The sequence below is a fragment of the Ostrea edulis genome, chromosome 5 (assembly GCF_947568905.1).
Source record: "Ostrea edulis chromosome 5, xbOstEdul1.1, whole genome shotgun sequence".
In the NCBI taxonomy this organism is placed as follows: Eukaryota; Metazoa; Mollusca; class Bivalvia; order Ostreida; family Ostreidae; genus Ostrea; species Ostrea edulis.
The window spans coordinates 37,713,557-37,732,455 of record NC_079168.1 but is presented as its reverse complement, the minus strand read 5'-3'; the positions used below and the strand labels follow the sequence as shown (position 1 = coordinate 37,732,455).

At 37.2% G+C, this 18,899-nt stretch overlaps 2 protein-coding genes across 50 annotated transcripts in view; one reads left to right on the top strand and one right to left on the bottom strand.

The window, feature by feature from the left end:
* Nucleotides 1-2,266: 2,266 nt before the first annotated feature.
* Nucleotides 2,267-17,292, bottom strand: LOC125651819 (zinc finger protein 208-like). Of its 3 annotated transcripts, none has more exons than XM_056165946.1 (5): nt 17,150-17,292; nt 15,569-15,751; nt 13,013-13,151; nt 12,132-12,267; nt 2,267-8,662 (listed from the first exon to the last, which is right to left on the bottom strand). In XM_056165946.1, exons 2-5 carry the CDS (start codon nt 15,730-15,732, stop codon nt 3,390-3,392), a joined length of 5,712 nt encoding a protein of 1,903 aa, XP_056021921.1. In that variant the 5' UTR covers nt 15,733-15,751; nt 17,150-17,292; the 3' UTR covers nt 2,267-3,389. The 3 variants fall into 3 exon arrangements, with proteins under 3 accessions (XP_056021921.1, XP_048736559.2, XP_048736558.2); XM_048880602.2 differs by lacking the exon at nt 17,150-17,292 and adding an exon at nt 15,195-15,308 and having other exon boundaries at nt 15,569-16,969; XM_048880601.2 differs by lacking the exon at nt 17,150-17,292 and having other exon boundaries at nt 15,569-16,970.
* The window catches only part of LOC125652804 (uncharacterized), an 81,381-nt gene continuing 79,753 nt past the window's right edge, over nt 17,272-18,899 (top strand). For 13 of the 47 annotated variants that reach the window (XR_007361702.2, XR_008803227.1, XR_007361694.2 and 10 more), the window contains exon 1: nt 17,307-17,463. Coding sequence is in view for 2 of the 47 variants with exons in the window: in XM_056165947.1 (XP_056021922.1) it covers nt 17,358-17,463 (106 nt within the window). In the remaining 45 variants the exon portion in view is untranslated. Of the gene's footprint in view, nt 17,464-18,899 lie in introns of all 47 variants that reach the window. The other 34 variants (XR_008803258.1, XR_008803234.1, XR_008803243.1 and 31 more) reach the window with 13 other exon arrangements.

Genomic DNA, 18,899 nt, shown 5'->3' with positions numbered 1-18,899 from the left:
ACATACCTTCAAATATTTATTAAAGCCCCATACGACCCAAAAACTCGATCACAGCTTTTGATGATTTCGTTCGTAGACGTAGCCATGTTAGGTAGCCAGTCAATTCTAATCCCGGTTCATTTCCATATTGGCACAATAGCGTCTAGATGTGTACTAATTCCCCACAAATATTTTAGCTAAATTGTTTAAATAACATACCACCCCAGTCCTAAAAATGATAATTATTCAAAAAGCTAAACTCACGGCAGTGCGGCTTTCATTAGTCATGAGCGGCCGCGCCGGCCGATCTCCATCTAATGGGCTTATGTAGCATTTTCATTCATCTAGAGCTTATTTTACCTAATTACAAAAACTGGTACAAAAATGTTTTAATTTCTATTAATTATTCGTGTTGATAATAAATGAAGAGCGAATACATAACTTACAACCGAGTTTATGAATAGATACCAATAGCAGGAGTTCGAATTGACCGGCTACCTAACATGGCTACGTCAACAAACGAAATCATTTGAAGCTGCGAGTTTTCGGGTGGTGTGTGGCTTTAATGAACATTTGAAGGTATGTTTGGACGCAAGTATAGTAGGAAAATATGTTAAGATTTTTTTATATTGAGTTTATGAGACAGCAACACAAGAATACACCGATTTCAGGCCTCAACCGTCCGCAGCTTTTTGTGACCCGTAAATCGAAGGTTTTTATAAGAGGTGGATCTTTTCAGAGAGTTATGTACAGTTCGAATCCGCTCGAGAAAGTGGGCGGGCTGTAATCGGCCAATGAAAACTCTTGTTGTATTACATCAAACGTCTCATTCAATTGTGTCGTCACACAACGCAATACTATATCGAGTAAAGCGTTCTAATTCAAAGGTGAATTGCGATAATGATCCACCTTAAAGAAGTTACGGATTTTATGAGAAAGAGAGAGAGAGAGAGAAGGGGGGGGGAGAGAACCATTTCATGTTTAAATCCGTTTTCACACAATTTCAAGTTCAGGGGTTTTATATCCATTGTATATTTACAGATGACTGGATTACATTCACTTACATGTAGTTTTTAGACATTGCATTGATTGTAATGATAATGCATAACGGCGAACAGAATATGCACATCGTTGCATATTACCTGCACTCAATACACCTACATCAAATTAAAAAAAATTTGCTCCTCGACTTTATTAATCTGTAACTACGTAGTTCAATACGTGTATCACAATGGCTCGTCACGAAATTTTTGTTTTATTAAAATTTGACATCGTCTGATACGGCACGGTATGCAACAATTTGTTACATACCGTAGCACGACTGGCGAAGCTATGTAATAAAACTAAAAAAAAGATTAAAAGGAATCTACAAGACTTTGTTTGGGTTTTTTTTTCGAAATCGTCCCCAAAAAGGTGCAATATCCACAAGGTAAGTAACAATTTGTTACAAAGCGTAGCACGATTGACGACGTTATGCAACAACAACCAAAAAAAAAGTTTGGTTTTTTTGTTTGTTAAATATAGCGTCACCATTCATGCTACGGTATGTAACAAATTGTTACAAGTACATACCGTTTCGCTGCTACATAGCGTGCCGTATCGTCTATTCTATATTTACAGATTAGAGAGGGTCAATTCGTGACGAGCCCCTGTGGTCCAAATGTACTAAATATGCTATTTAACCCTATCCAGTTGAAATTGTGTCAAAAGAAAGGGTTTGGAAAGGACTATATTTTGTGGCAAAGTATTGTATACATTGTGTTTCATCCAATATATAATGTCCGTATTTATATCCTTAGGCATGCACATGTACTAGTACTTCAATTTTGTAATTTATGATGCAGATAGTCAATACTAATAAATTCACTGATTTTTTTTCCCCAACAAAACACCCATTTCAAAAAGAATAGAAGTTTGAGGAGGAGTAACACACCAGAGAAATTTAATATGGATGAAAAGTGGAGGATAAGTACAATAATAGTTTGAGATCTTTAAATTTACTTTATTTATTTAGCCAAAAAATGCACTTTTAGTAGAAAGAAATCTGTAATAAAATAAAAATAAATTGAAAGCCCTGCTGGACTCGAACCAGAACTCTACAGATCAGCAGTAGACACTTTAACCGACTGACCTACCCATCTATAGGCAATCAAATTTAAGACATTTAAATATTTTCATCCACATGCATGTTTTAAGACATTTAAATATTTTCATCCACATGCATGTTTTAAAAGGAAGTCAGCCATTATGATGATGTAGTACACCTCCTTAAAAAATTTAACCATAATTTCATATTGTCATTTATTAGAATTCAAATTTCATAAGATACAAAATCATGAATTAGTCCAATAATATCATTGTTTCAACCCTCATCAGTTCATCACACAAATGTTAGTAATTCAGTATACAAATGTACATTAAAAAATATTAGATGCAACAATCCATTTGGAAAGTAAATATATATATCCCATCATAATGACAGTTGGATTTCAAAATAGCAGTTTATTATCTCCTGTAGGAATTCTGGCCAATGCAATTAAATTCTGACTTGTGACATTTGCAATATGTACATGTAAAAAAAAAATATCTCAATTACCTTTAGAAACAAAACCCTATCCCCAACCTTCTAGAAATCATACATGTGTATGTATGTCTACTTGAAAACTGTCGAAACTAGAGTTTACATAGCTATTCAACAATTCTGAAATACCAGGTCCATACATGTAACAATGACAGTGCCTAATACAAACTACTCTACTATAGGAAATCACAGCAATGTCATGTAAAGGGATTGTAATCAAGTCCACTGCACTACAAGATTATCAGATTAGTAAATCCATATAAAGGTTAACAGCCCTTAGATGTTCTCTCTTTACATAAAAAATAACTCATCACACTGATGAGTCCTCTCACACACTCGGTATAATGTCTCTTAATAGATGTTCCCATTAACAGTCTAAATGTCTCCATTGCTTGATTGTATCAATTCAAGAAAAAACCCAGTAAAGCTTGATTTTGAAAAAATATGCATCTGTGATGTGAACTTGACAACTGAGAGTCATTGCTGATTGAGATAATATACCAAGTGTGCCAACATTTAAAATACAACTGCATGTGCATCTAAATTCCATGACAAAAAGTGATTTGAAGAAAGAAAATGGAGTGGAGTTTGTCATTTCTAGCTCTTGGTGGACATTAAATTTCATGATATTTTGATGTTCTTGAGACATAAATCCTATGTTTCACTTGCAGTAAGAGAAATATTTAGTCGTCCATGGAAGCAATGATGATGCTGCATGTCTGTGTAAAGTTTAATAAATACTCATCATACTCAGCAAGTTTATCCTCGAGCATCATTTGTACTTTAAAATAGCTTAATACTGATAGTATAATATGAGCCAGATATTCATTTATTTTCCCTCTGACACAATGATCTGATACCCATTATCTGTTTCTACTAGCATCCCTTCTGGTACCTCGAGGATGAGCTCCTCCTGTTCACTGCAGGAGAAAGACAACACCTCAGAGCCAATATTGATAGTGTGAACCTGTACAGACGAAGGTTCCTCCACCACCTCATACCGTGCACCAGAGTTGTCTGCGACTGTTTCCTCGGCCACTACCTCTAATTCGGTATTCTCATTCTCCACCAAGACATTGGCATCTTCTCCACCTGCTTGTAGAGGATGGTGAACTGGCTCACAAAACATGGCATGTCTGAGCATGCTTTGTCCATTTGCAAATTCCCTTTTGCATTTTTCACATCTGAAGCCAATCAGCGATTCATTTAAGTGTTTGAGCCTTTCATGGCGGTGAAGACTCATTTTGTGTTTGAATCTCCCAGGACAGAATGAACATTTGAAAGGTCTTATGGGGTCTTTGTAATCTTTGTGTTCTCTCATGTGGAGAAACCTCTGGTGGAAGGTGGAGAAAGTCTTCCCACAGACAACACACTTATAAGGCTTGTGTTCAGGATGATTGGAGCGAAAATGAAGTTTTAGGGAGCCGACATAGGAGTATTTCTTCCCACAGAACTGACAACTGTGGAGTCTGTCACCTTTATGAATTGCCTGGTGTTTCTGATACATTTCATGGCTGCTAAAGGTTCTGCTACAGATCTGACAGAACTTTTCTTGCTTTTGAGCGGATGCTAATAACTTTTTCTCTTTGTGAGCTTTTAAATGGCTATTCAATGCAGTTTGATTGGAGAGATTTCTTCCGCAAACATGACATATCCAATATTTCATGTGAATTCTCTTGTGGACAGCAAGTTCAATCTTATTGTCAAACTGTTTGCTACATAATGTGCATTTAATCTGACTTTTGTGCATAGAATCATGTCGCTTGAATGTGTACATGCAATTGAAGGTCCTCCCACATTTCTCACAAATAAATGTTTTATGTTCTCCTTTCAGATGTTCTCTCAAATTTCTTCGAAGATGAAAGTCTTTTTCACACACGAGACATTTCCATGGTCCATATTTTCTGTCGTAGTGAACAATTAGATGTCCAAGATAGGACTCTCCAGGAACAGATAAGTTACAAATGCCACAAATGACTGGCTTTTTGGGAAATTTTTCTGTGTGTATTTTCAAATGGGTTGACATTTTTGAATAGCTTCCAAACTTCTTGTTACAGTGTTTGCAGGAAAATTGGTTGCCATGTGTCTTAACATGTTTGGCAAGCTGAACATTGTCATCAAATTTCCCTTCACAAATGACACAAACATGTTTTTTTTCACAGAGCCTTGGACATTTAACACCATGGACATTCTGCAGATGATTCATAATGTCCTTTCTTGATTTGAAATAGGACACACATTGCATGCATTCTGTGAATCTGTTATTGTGACCAGTGATGAAATGGACCTCCTCACAATGCTTAAACAGATCCTTCCTATCTGTACACCTATGTCCACACACAAAACACAGTTTCCTCGAGTCTCTCTCATCAGTGCTTGGATCAAATTCATTAGTATTTTCATCCTCTCCAACATTTTCTTCGACTGCCTTTGAATGGTATATAGAATCAATATCTTGTTCATTTCTGCCATCAATTGGAATCTCTGCCCCATTTTCTGGTGCTATAAGAATTTCTCTTGATCGCATGAAGTTCAACACATCTGTGCCTTGAATTCCATACATCTTCTGAATATGATTCACCAAAGCACCAACAGATTTGAAGCTTTTCCTGCAATTCAGACATTCCCAAGCATTCTGATTTGGAACACAACAGGACAACAAGTGCTTGCGAAGGGCATGTTGATTGATGAATTCTCGGGGACAGTTTGGACAAGAAATATGAATAACCTCACTAACAGGAACACTCTTCTGAGATTTGGCAGGAATGGAAAATATGTAGTAAAAATCATTATATGCAAACTTCTGAAAACTCTCTGGGTTGCTCATATTTGTCAATAAGATTGCTAAGGCATCTTCCACATTCTCACACTCTCTCAGAATGTCTTTCTCATCTTCTTTCTCCATCTTAATTGCTTTTTTCTTATCCTCTTCTGAATCGGACCCATCCTCCTCTTTGATGTTGCTGACCTCCTCAGAAAATTTTACATCATTCAAAATATCTTTTGTTGTAACACTAAAAATCTTGATGAGTCCACTCAGCCTATCAAACTTTATAACACAAGTTTTCATCTTGTCTCCCTTTGGAAATAAAAACTTTGATATTTCATCATGAGGTACCATTGGGTGTTCCTTAGCAATGTGCTTGAAACCATCAATTCTGCTTCTGAATGTAACACAACAAAGCATACAAACAAAATTCATTTTGTCCTCATTTCCTAGTTTCAATACCTCCACATTTTGTGATCTACAAATCTTTTTGTGGACATTTTCTTTCTTTTCCTTGTGGTACTGGATAACATGATGCTGGCTGGACTGAAAATGAATGGCAGCCTTCATGCAAAGTGTGCAGAAGAAAACATGGCTGTTGCTCTCCCTGATTTTTCGTCGTTTAGGAGTTCTTTCCCCTGGTAATTCAGCATCTTGATCAAACACCACATCTTTGTTCTCAGTAATGTAATTCACAGCCTCTATATAGCTTATTTTGTGCTTCAAATACATGTGTCTCTGGGCCTCCTTCATTTTGTAGTATCTCAGGTTACAAAGCATGCAGATAAATCGTTTGTTTTCTATGTTGTTCTTTGGTCTGTAGGAAGTGGACTTATTGCATGTACTTTCATAGCTTGTTCCTATAATCTTTGCCCAATTTTCTTCGGAATATGGCCCTTCTCCATGTAAGGCCTTCACATCTATGTCATCTACATTAAATGAATCTTCTATTCTAGCCTCAGTGTTTTCCTCCATTATGTATGCACTCAAAAGTGACAGCGGTACATTTTGTTTTATGTTATCAGCGTCTTCAGGAGATATGCAATCCCAGTTCCTTGAATGAACTTTGCGAAAACTTAACACATGCTTTCCAAAATTTTCAGCATCAATTTTTGCATTGTGAAATTTCTGTAGATGAGTCATTAAATGTTTCTTTGAACAAAAGAGTTTTTGGCAAATCAAGCACACATATGGCTTGGAATCATCTCTCTCCTGGGCCACTAAAAAGCTTGAATCACAGTCATCAAGAAACTGTACAAAGTCTTTGGTTTTCTCCCACACAACATCATGTGTCAAATTAATGTGTCTAGAAGTATCAAAGCGGTGAAAAAATCTTTGTCCACATTTAATGCACATCCATTTTGTAATGTAGTTCTTATTCCTTTCAATAAAAAAGTCATGATCTTGGTCAGTAATGTAATGTATATCAGTCAGATGACGTTGAATATCAGGCTTCGTTTCAAACTGCTTGTGGCATTTTATACATTTCCATGGATGTTGTGTACCTTCCTCTTCTGATTTGTTACTTTTTTCCACTTTTGTGTCTAGTTTATCTTCAGACATTTCAGAAATATGCATAACCAGAAGTTTGCCTTCATCATAGGTGACGCCATGGATATTCCTGCAATGCCTAGCTCCATCAGATCGCCGATAATAACTCTTGTCACAGAGTTTGCAGAACCACTCTTTTTGGGCTTTCTCTTCTGTGTTTTGGACTTTCTCTTCTGTACTTTCAACATCAATCTCAACGTCTTCCTCTATATTCTTTTTCCATTTAATTTGTTTGCTATGCTGACTCTGAACTAAGATATTTCTTCCTTCCTCCCCGGACTCGGTCAGAGAGAGATTATGGTGTGTCCTCATATGATCCTCTGCCATGAATTTCTCTGTGAAGATCTTCTTGCAACTTTGACATCCCCAAATTGTTTTCTCTCCCTCAACTTCAGTATCAAAGACTTCCGTTTCACGAGCCTGCCCTTCAGCACTGGATTCGTCATCTCCATCATTCTCCGAGTTCTGTTTGTCTGACACAGACGCTATGATAAACTCCTCTTTGTCACACTTAATTTTATGTTGAAGCAGCAGATGACGGTAAGCATCTGACTTGTGGTTATACTCACTACCACATTTTGTGCAGTGCCATTTCTTAACTTTTTCAGAAGGAAATATGGCTTTTTTGGCAAGCGATAGAGTTTCCTTCTCCAGTTCAGGCATGTTTTCATCTGCATCAAGTTTTTTCAAGTATGTATACCGTTTTTGTTCTGACAAATAATGACGAACACGAAGATGTCTCAGAGCATCCTTCTTGTGACAAAATTCTCCTCCACATTTCATACACCCCCACTGTTTCAACTTTGTTTTCATAGAATTAGGATCATCGTTCATTACACAGTCTTCATCTAAATGCATGCCATGAGAAATATTTGGAGGTCCTGATGATTCATCATCACCACTTTCACTTTGGAGATTGTCTTCATCATCAGATAATGGAACATCCATGTAAGCTCTAGACTTGCTGATTCTCATTTCATGTACTTTAGACATGTGCTCCTCAATGGATTTCTGATCTTGAAATGATATTTGACAAATCTTACATCTCCATACCCTCTCAGCTTTCACTGTGGATTTCCTCTTCATGTTGGGGATAACAGGTGGCTGGTTTAGTCTATTTGTTTTATTTTCTTCAGGATCCGCATTTTTAATTGAAAAGAACTTTTGAGTACTTTTACTTCCAACATGATGGTAAGACTTTAAGTGGCGTACCACAGAGGACTTTAGTGCGTAAACTTTTCCACATTTCTTACACATGAACTGGCAGTTCTCTTTCCCTTTAACTATAGCTGCTGCGACTTCCTCAGAAGTTGCCTTTGCTGTGTATTGTGGAGATTCAGCCAAGGTTACATTATGTTCTTTCTTCAAATGGCATTTGACATTGCTTTTGTACATGTAAATTTTTCCACACTCCAAACATTTCCACTGCTTGCCATCATCTCCTCCTTCGCTTTCCTCTCTGTTCACATCCTCACCCATTCTGATTCTCTTTGAAGTTGATGATCCACTGGAATCATGAGCAAAATCCCGTTTTGCCACAATTTCTGCATCATCCCCCCTGAGGTTGTGTAATTTACGAATGTGGTGTAGCAATAGCTTCTTCATGCTGAATGAAGCATTACAAACACAGCAAATCCATACCAAAGTTTGCTCGCTCTCTATGCCATTAGATTCTTGCTCGCTCTCTACGTCATTAGATTCGTTGGGAAAATCTGTGTTTTCTCTGTCTTCCTCTTCTCTGGTGATTTGATCATCATCTTCAGCTGTGTCACTTTCATCTTTGTCTACAACATACATTTCAAAATTGTCTCAAAAGCTGATAGAGTGTATAGGTGAAATAAAGTGCTTCATGTTCTTAGCCTCCTTTACAATAAATGTTAGCATGATAACAGAGGCTTAATAAATCATTAAGAAAATTCAGAGATTTCGGCCATACAAGTTGTCAAAGTTTATGTCAATGGCCAATAAAAAACAGTTCACCAGGACTATATGATGGATGTTGTGCATGTTGGTAAAGGGAATAAAAAGTCTGTACTTCAATCTATACCTTCGTCATATCTGCAAGTAAGGTTTGCACCTGTGTAATATCTGTATGTAATGTCTGTACCTGTGTGATATCTGTCTATAATGTCTGTACCTGTGTGATATATGTCTATAATTCCAATGTTATTTATTACAATTGTTTTGATTGGACAAAAATAAAGCTGAACAAGAGTTTATACATCAATAAATCCGAAAACGCGATGTATTCATACATGCCTGAAAACAAATAACATAGTGCAGGGAAAGTATTAAAATTTTTGCAATTGTTAATAAAATGAATGAATTGGAATTATAAGAATCAAACATTCTTTTTGAAGAATTACTCCGGACATTTTACTCACAAACTTAACATAAAAGTGCTTTGCACTTTTATTCAGTTTGTGAGTAAAATGTTCGGAGTTTACACATTGATAAATTCTTCAAAAAGAATGTTTAATCCTATAATAATGTCTGTACCTGTGTGATATCTGTCTCTAATGTCTGTACCTGTGTGATATCTGTCTATAATGTCTGTACCTGTGTGATATCTGTCTATAATGTCTGTACCTGTGCAACATCTGTCTATAATGTCTGTACCTGTGTAATATCTGTCTATAATGTCTGTACCTGTGTGATATATCTATGTGTTCATGCTTGTGTGTATTGCCTATACCTGTGTGATTGCCTATATCTGTGTGATACCTGTGTGATTGCCTGTACCTGTGTGATACTTGTGTGATTGCCTATATCTGTTTGATACATGTGTGATTGCCTATACCTGTGTGATTGCCTATACTTGTGTGATACCTGTGTGATTTCCTATATCTGTGTGATACCTGTGTGTATTGCCTATATCTGTGTGATTGCCTATATCTGTGTGATACCTGTGTGATTGCCTATACCTGTGTGATGCCTATACCTGTGTGATACCTGTGTGATTGCCTATATCTGTATGATACCTGTGTGATTGTCTATATTTGTGTGATACTGTGTGATTGCCTATATCTGTGTGTATTGCCTATACCTGTGTGATGCCTATACCTGTGTGATGCCTATACCTGTGTGATACCTGTGTGATGCCTATACCTGTGTGATACCTGTGTGATTGTCTATATCTGTGTGATACCTGTGTGATTGCCTATACCTGTGTGATACCTGTGTGATTACCTATACCTGTGTGATTGCCTATACCTGTGTGATTGCCTATACCTGTGTGATACCTGTGTGATTGCCTATATCTGTGTGATACTGTGTGATTGCCTATATCTGTGTGATTGCCTATACCTGTGTGATACCTGTGTGATTGCCTATATCTGTGTGATTGCCTATACCTGTGTGATACCTGTGTGTATTGCCTATACCTGTGTGATTGCCTATACCTGTGTGATTGCCTATACCTGTGTGATACCTGTGTGATTTCCTATATCTGTGTGATACCTGTGTGATTGCCTATACCTGTGTGATTGCCTATATCTGTGTGATACCTGTGTGATTGCCTATACCTGTGTGATTGCCTATACCTGTGTGATTGCCTATACCTGTGTGATACCTATGTGATTGCCTATATCTGTGTGATACCTGTGTGTATTGTCTATACCTGTGTGATTGCCTATATCTGTGTGATACTGTGTGATTGCCTATATCTGTGTGATACCTGTGTGATTGCCTATACCTGTGTGATTGCCTATACCTGTGTGATTGCCTATGTCTGTGTGATACCTGTGTGATTGTCTATATCTGTGTGATACTGTGTGATTGCCTATATCTGTGTGATTGCCTATACCTGTGTGATACCTGTGTGATTGCCTATACCTGTGTGATACCTGTGTGATTGCCTATATCTGTGTGATTGCCTATACCTGTGTGATACCTGTGTGTATTGCCTATACCTGTGTGATTGCCTATACCTGTGTGATAGCCTATATCTTTGTGATACCTGTGTGATTGACTATATCTGTGTGATACTGTGTGATTGCCTATATCTGTGTGATTGCCTATACCTGTGTGATTGCCTATATCTGTGTGATTCCCTATACCTGTGTGATACCTGTGTGTATTGCCTATACCTGTGTGATTGCCTACACCTGTGTGATTGCCTATATCTGTGTGATACCTGTGTGATTGCCTATATCTGTGTGATACCTGTGTGATTTCCTATATCTGTGTGATACCTGTGTGATTGCCTATACCTGTGTGATTGCCTATATCTGTGTGATACCTGTGTGATTGCCTATACCTGTGTGATTGCCTATACCTGTGTGATACCTATGTGATTGCCTATATCTGTGTGATACCTGTGTGTATTGTCTATACCTGTGTGATTGCCTATATCTGTGTGATACCTGTGTGATTGCCTATATCTGTGTGATACTGTGTGATTGCCTATATCTGTGTGATACCTGTGTGATTGCCTATACCTGTGTGATTGCCTATGTCTGTGTGATACCTGCGTGATTGTCTATATCTGTGTGATACTGTGTGATTGCCTATATCTGTGTGATTGCCTATACCTGTGTGATACCTGTGTGATTGCCTATACCTGTGTGATTGCCTATATCTGTGTGATTGCCTATACCTGTGTGATACCTGTGTGTATTGCCTATACCTGTGTGATTGCCTATACCTGTGTGATTGCCTATACCTGTGTGATAGCCTATATCTTTGTGATACCTGTGTGATTGACTATATCTGTGTGAGACTATGTGATTGCCTATATCTGTGTGATTGCCTATATCTGTGTGATTGCCTATACCTGTGTGATTGCCTATATCTGTGTGATTCCCTATACCTGTGTGATACCTGTGTGTATTGCCTATACCTGTGTGATTGCCTACACCTGTGTGATTGCCTATATCTGTGTGATACCTGTGTGATTGCCTATATCTGTGTGATACCTGTGTGATTGCCTATACCTGTGTGATTGCCTATACCTGTGTGATACCTGTGTGATTGCCTATATCTGTGTGATACCTGTGTGATTGTCTATATTTGTGTGATACTGTGTGATTGCCTATATCTGTGTGATTGCCTATACCTGTGTGTATTGCTTATACCTGTGTGATTGCCTATACCTGTGTGATTGCCTATACCTGTGTGATTGCCTATACCTGTGTGATTGCCTATATCTGTGTGATACCTGTGTGATTGCCTATATCTGTGTGATACCTGTGTGATTGCCTATATCTGTGTGATTGCCTATACCTGTGTGATACCTTTGTGTATTGCCTATACCTGTACAGTATTGATGGAAGGAGCGGGTAGTGTAGTTATTTCTGTTAATGAACTTCTTCCCTTTCTTTGAGCCCTGCCACATCAAAGAACTTTCTCGTCTGTTGAAGCTTAGGAAAAACCATTCCTGCTCAATATCCTGTGTAAACAGAAAAATCAGTAAATAAGTTGTTGCTGAGTAATTATTTAACAGAGATGATTCTCATCTAATCCTGTACAATTGTTTGAGTTTAGTCAGCATGACACCATCATCTCTGTTAAATGCTACAACAACATTATCTAACATTACAGATTTTTATTTGCATTACTTGGTGTACATGTATATCTATCCAAAAAATATGTTATACTGGTATCTGATAACTATTGATGAAATCATTACACTAAAAACATTCATACTGAATCCAGCTAAAATCAAAAAGTTGTTAGCTTGCACTAGCACGACCAGTTGAACTAAATTTCCCTGACCTAAATTTTAATATCACAATATTTTTCACTGATTCTATACAGAATCTAAAATTGTAGATTTTTCTGTGCCTTAGTTTCTTAGACACACATTAAGTAACAAATGATTGTACAGTAGGCTAACTTCAAGAAAAGAAAAAGATTCTGCCTATCTACCCATTTCCATTGAGTCAGGCAAGGGAAAACTAATAGTTTTAAAGGCAGTCTTCTCTCCAGGAATTCATGAGCCAAACATTGGCTAAATTGGACAATTTAGAAATGTTGAAGTTGTTAGCAGAAAATCAAATTGTCAAAATTTGCATTTGATAAATCATAATTGCAAAAAATAGTGTGACAACATTTTAAAACTACTTTTTAGAGAAAAATCTGTCAAATGTTCCTGATGCAAATTACCTGGTATTTCTACCATTGACCTTTATTACCTTTATAGCAGATGACATGACATTTCGTGATAGGAGATTGGATGATGTATCTTGTGTCTTGGCTAATGCTGCTAAACTTTTTACTGCATCCATCGATGCTTGCTGCTGTTTGGAAGCATGAAGAATGGCCAGCTTGCACCTGTATTTGAAATATATTTTATTTTTCACATTTCTGTAAATCTAAATGCTGAAGTTGTGAAAGCCCTACATTACATAGCTCCTGCGATATTGCCCAGGATATGTTTTTCATAAAAGTAGGTTAAACTCAAAAGTCAAGGTCACAAGGTCAAAAACTTTGATGCAATTGAAAGAAAGGTCTTGTCTCAATAAATGAAAACATGAAATATGAGAGCCCTATCACTCACCATGCAAAAATTATGAGCAAAGGTCAAGTTTCAGAGTGACAGGACAAAAACAATATACCACCCGACTTCAGTCAAAGGGGCATAAAAAAAATTAATCAAAACAACTTAGGAACAATTGCATTTTGATATGATTTAGTGTGGTCCTGCTAATCTTGAAAAGAATGTTTTAATTTCCTGTATATTCCCATATCTGACTTTGATCTCCTACATATGTGTTATGAAGTTGTCAAATATTATAAGACATTACTTTATAAACCTATCGGTGAAAGAAAAGAAGCAGCAAAACAATGGCAAACAAAGAACTTATGCTACCTTCAAAAACAACTTTGGAAGAGACACTACCTCTCTATTGTTAATAACTTTGATCAGAAGAAGAGATAACTAAACTCCGCATTTCTGCACATCAAGTAAATATTGAAAAGAGAAGATATACAGGACTTCCCCCCTGAGTTAAGAGTATGCTTCCAATGTGATACGCAGGAGGTTGAAGATAAACATCATTTCTTGTTTGTTTGTTCAAAATATAACAATGAGAGGTTACAATTAATGGAAACCATCTCAAGAATCAACTCAAATTTCTCTGTTTTGATGTCTAATGAGAAACTAATATGGATCTTGAATAATGAAAGTATAGAACTTTTATGTTTACTTGGAAAATTTATTTTTGAAAACAGTTAAAGAACCAATGTATAAACATACGTATTTTCATGTGCATGCAGGTTTTTGGAAGTTTATCTTTTTGTTGTTAAAATCTACTTTTACACATAAGTACAATGATCATATTTCATCATGAACTCTAATTATAGAGACAATGATACCTGTTTATGATTATATACAATTATAGGTTAAATAGACTTTGTATGGGAAAATATGACGACCGACTTTTTTTGGCGCGTAGGTCTGTCCGCAACAAAAAAATTTATATACTTTCAATTTCATTTAGAACATTTATTTTTAACAATTTCTTTATTGGTTTAACTGAGTAAAAGATGAAAAACATGAAATTTTTTTAAATTAACAGCGTAGTAATTTGCTTGTGTATTGATTGTGACGTAATGTTTGTGGGCCAGAATGTTTCCAGGCATATATTGTGTGATATATGCCTGCAAACTTTTAAAGAAAAAAAGAAGAGATGAAATTGAAAGTATATAATAATAAGCTATATTGTTGAATTTCTATGTGAAATAACGTTTAAATTATACTTCTTTTTGTTAACAATGCCTTCCGGGGCCCTTGATTGATCAATAAAATATATTGCATCTTGTATCATGGCCCCTGAATACGCAAGTTCCGAGTTACCCAAAAGTTATTTCCCTTTGTCGAACTCTTTCGCATTTTATGACATATGGTGGGTACACAAGGTATACATTATATCGTAGACTGGCATTGTACATAACAATTACATACGATTAATGTAATAAAAGCATAACTTTTGTTTATATCAATCAATGGTATGCATATTTTGGCCATATCAAGCATAATTTGTTTGAATAAGATCATCAAATTGGCTATTGAATCATTATTCGTTTCCTCTTCTACATGAGTGACGCTTTTATCAAAGAAAGATGACAATTAACAATATTAGTTTGAGCCATTTTGTTATTCAATACTCATAAACTCACTAAAGTTGCCTTTTCTCTGAAATAGGATGGTCTCAGAAACTCTGGATATCATCTTTTAAGAAATAATACCACGATAGTAATTAGCAAATGTACCCATTGTCATCATATTTTACGTCATAATTTACGGAAGAGTTCGACAAAGGGAAATAACTCTTGGGGAACTCGGAACTTCCGTATTGAACAAACTTGCACTACCTGAACTCCCCTTTGGAAAAAGCATGGGCCTTCATTTGAACAAACTTGAATCCTCTTTACCCAAGCATGCTTTGTGGCAAGTTTGGCTGAAATTAGCCCTGTAGTTCTTTGGTTCTTGAGAAGAAGTAAAAAAAATTTATTAAAAGTTTACAGATGCTGGACAAAAAGTGATCAGAAAATCTCACTCGAGCATTCAGCTTATGTGAGCTATAAACTACATGTATATGCCCCCGAATCTCTGATTATGGGGGCAATAAAAAAAATAATCACTTTTTAATCACTTATCTATGAATCAATTACATTATACATTTTGTATGTATGTTTTCAAAAAAAATACTTCAAATCAACATGTAGGTCACAATGCCTAAATTTACCTGTTACAGAAGCACTCCTCATCAGCACTGTGGTAAGCTTTATCTTCTGGAAACAAGGCCAATAATACATCTGTCCATTCTGTGTCCAAGGAACCCAAGGAGACAGACTGGGATGGACTACTAGATACATGTGTGCCACAGTGGAAGCAGGTACCAGTAGACATGCTGCTAATGTAACAGCATCTGCAATGTATCAGCAAATTGAACTGAGTATAAATCATCCTACATTATTTTGTAAATTGTAGTGGTCAGCCGGGTTAGATCGCCGGTGGCCAGATAGCTCAGTTGGTAGAGCACCTGACTAGAGATTAAGGGGGCCCGGGTTCGAATCCCGGTCTGGTCCATTGCATTTTCTCCCTTCCTGTTACATTTGGTGCCGTAGACCAGGCCCTGGAACTGACAAGTGAAAATGCCTGCCAGGCGATAAAGATCCTGGGTTGATGTCTTCAGGGTGTGAAGACATTTGAGGGAGGAATGTAGCGGTCAGCCGGGTTCGATCGCCGGTAGCCAGATAGCTCAGTTGGTAGAGCACCTGACTAGAGATTCAGGGGGCCCGGGTTCGAATCCCGGTCTGGTCCGTTGCATTTTCTCCCTTCCTGTTACAAAATAATAAATGCATTTGAATACTTTTTTTTTAATTTGTAGTAAGGTTTTGTGTTGAATACCACAACTTGACAGACCACTGGTGGCACACTAGCTTGAACTCTGACCTTGGTTTACTGCAGAAGAATTGTTTGATCTATACTACTAATTATCCCATTCAAACTAAACCTGGGTTGGAAATTACAGCCTGCCCAGCTACCCAAGACAATCTATTTCTCAGGTGGGCAGAGACAAAATTTCATACCACAACCCAGTGGTTGGGCTAATTTTAGCAGCCAGTGTACAATAACAAATGTCACAAAAAGGCTTTATCAGTAAATCATTTGTGTAAAATAATAAACATGTACATGTTTCACAAAACTGAAAATCATGACTGGCACTAGATTTTGAACAGGGCTGGCAACTTTTGAGTGTATATGTAGCATAAACCCTGTGATTGGCTCATTCCAACCCTGCTAAACTGGCATTTATATTTATAAACACAGCCAATTCCCCCAAAATGAAATGCATTTTAATGATGTGATTCGAAGAAATAGGTGCTGGTTTTACACCTTTCCACATACTTGTAGTAAATATTTGCAAAAATAACTAATTCTGCAGATTCATAACCCAACAACAATTGTTCACAAGATAATGACCCAATTACAGACCGTATCAACTTTGGTGTCAAATGCAAGTCTGATCAAAACAAATTGAATTATGACTCATAACATTCTGTACTGTGACAATAATTTATCATTGTGCAATCGCATTACATGTCTGTTAAATGTGTTGTAATTATGTATTATACTAGTCAATACAAATTATATAAAAATCATTGCATCTATATTAAGGGTAGAGTATATTTTCGCTCCACTTAACCCAAAGGTCGTGCGTTGGTGGTCGGTGGCGTACACGGGTTCAAACTCCAAATACGCACGCTTCTCGTATTACAGAATAGAGCTGAAGAAAAATTAATTCAAAGCAAACTGAACTTGCCTTTTTTAGACTTCAATTATATTTCTGCTGTATCTGTGCATCACACAGCACATACTCGGCCTGGCCTTGCTTTCTATATAAATCCAACAAATTTCATGAAATGCGTTCGCATCCTTCACAGGTAAGTGCCTCTGCGCATTAGTGTAATGCGCATGACTCTCCTGGGTAGAAGGAAGAAAATGTCGTCGGAAATGGAAGGAAGAGGGAAATGGGAAATGCCGATGTAAAACGTCAAACAGCATCCATTCCCTCAAAAACAGTGGAAGTTGAATCAGTGAGTTTATTCAGTCCTGTGACGTGGGTAGTTGATGAAGGTAATGCTGGCATAATAGATGACATATACTTTTAAAGTTTAATAACAATTTAACTTGGGAGTCGGCAGGTCTACAATGTAAACAACCAACACTGAGATTCGCGAGTGTTGTTCTTTACATTGTAGACCTTTACACTGCCGACTCCTGTACAGTAACTCACCAGCAGAATTTCTTTAGAGGTAAATAGAAGACCCCATAGAACCCCAGTCCAGAAATGCCCCCAAGGCCCATAGATACCCCCACAGTAATCCGAGATTCCTCTGACTCGTACTCCCGCTTTTATATTGTGACATGTGCAGGGGAGAGTCAGAGCGGACTCCTTATTGAAAAGTGGGAATTCAGCGACACCAGCTGGTGGCATCGAATGGCGAGGCGGCGACCTAATTCAAGTGATGCTTCATTTGTCAGTGTTAGGGCCATTTAAACAGCAATAGCATCGTATTAATCATGATCTATTTGTAGAATAATTTTCCGAAACACCTTAACACTTTGCAACACAACTATAGACATTTTTAAATCCGCCTATTCATTTAACGCAGGAAACAACACAGTCGATGTAAACAGTGCGTTGTGATACATGTCATATCAGCTGCGGTGTAAGTGTTTTTCTTTCAAACCAAGCAATAACAAAATGTACGAAGGTAGGAGAAAGCTTGTCTGGAATTTAAAAACGATTGTTGTACTTTCCAAACAATTCATTTATTTTATTTACGGGGTTTTCGATGAAGTATATACCGCAGTGATGGTGACATTTTTTCGGGAAGCATTATTGGTAGTCCCCATCATTTTTCAGCTGATGAAGAGCAAATCACGTGACTCGCTTGTGTAATCATTGGATCTTCGCCCACTATAACACACCATCCCCTCCCTCAAATGAAACGTAAAGTTTGTGAACATGTGGGGGGGGGGGGGGGGATCACATGATACGCTGATGAAGAGCAAATCACGTGACTCGCATGTGTAATCATTGGAGCTTCACCCACTATAACACACCATCCCCTCCCTCAAATGAAACGTAAAGTTTGTGTGTGTGGGGGGGGGGAGGGGGGGAATCACCTGATACGCTTATGAAGAGCAAATCATGTGACTTAATGTGTGTAATCATTGGAGCAAGGCTTCGTGACGCGAGCTTTGCTAGCTATAATCGGACAACTCGAAAATCTGTAATAAAGTCATTTAACTACTGAAAAAGTGTAAATAAATATTTTGTCATTAACTTACCTGAAGCATTACAGGTAATACTAATCTTTTTTCAGCTGATGAAGAGCAAATCATGTGACTCATGACTTACTTACTTAAAGTTAATGACATGTAACTTACTGGCATAATTAGAATATAATAATATAATTATATATTATTCATTGTATCCATGACTACCTGTGATTGGAAGATCAGCCAGGAATTTTTTACCCCTTGAGTCCAGGGTCCAGGGCCTT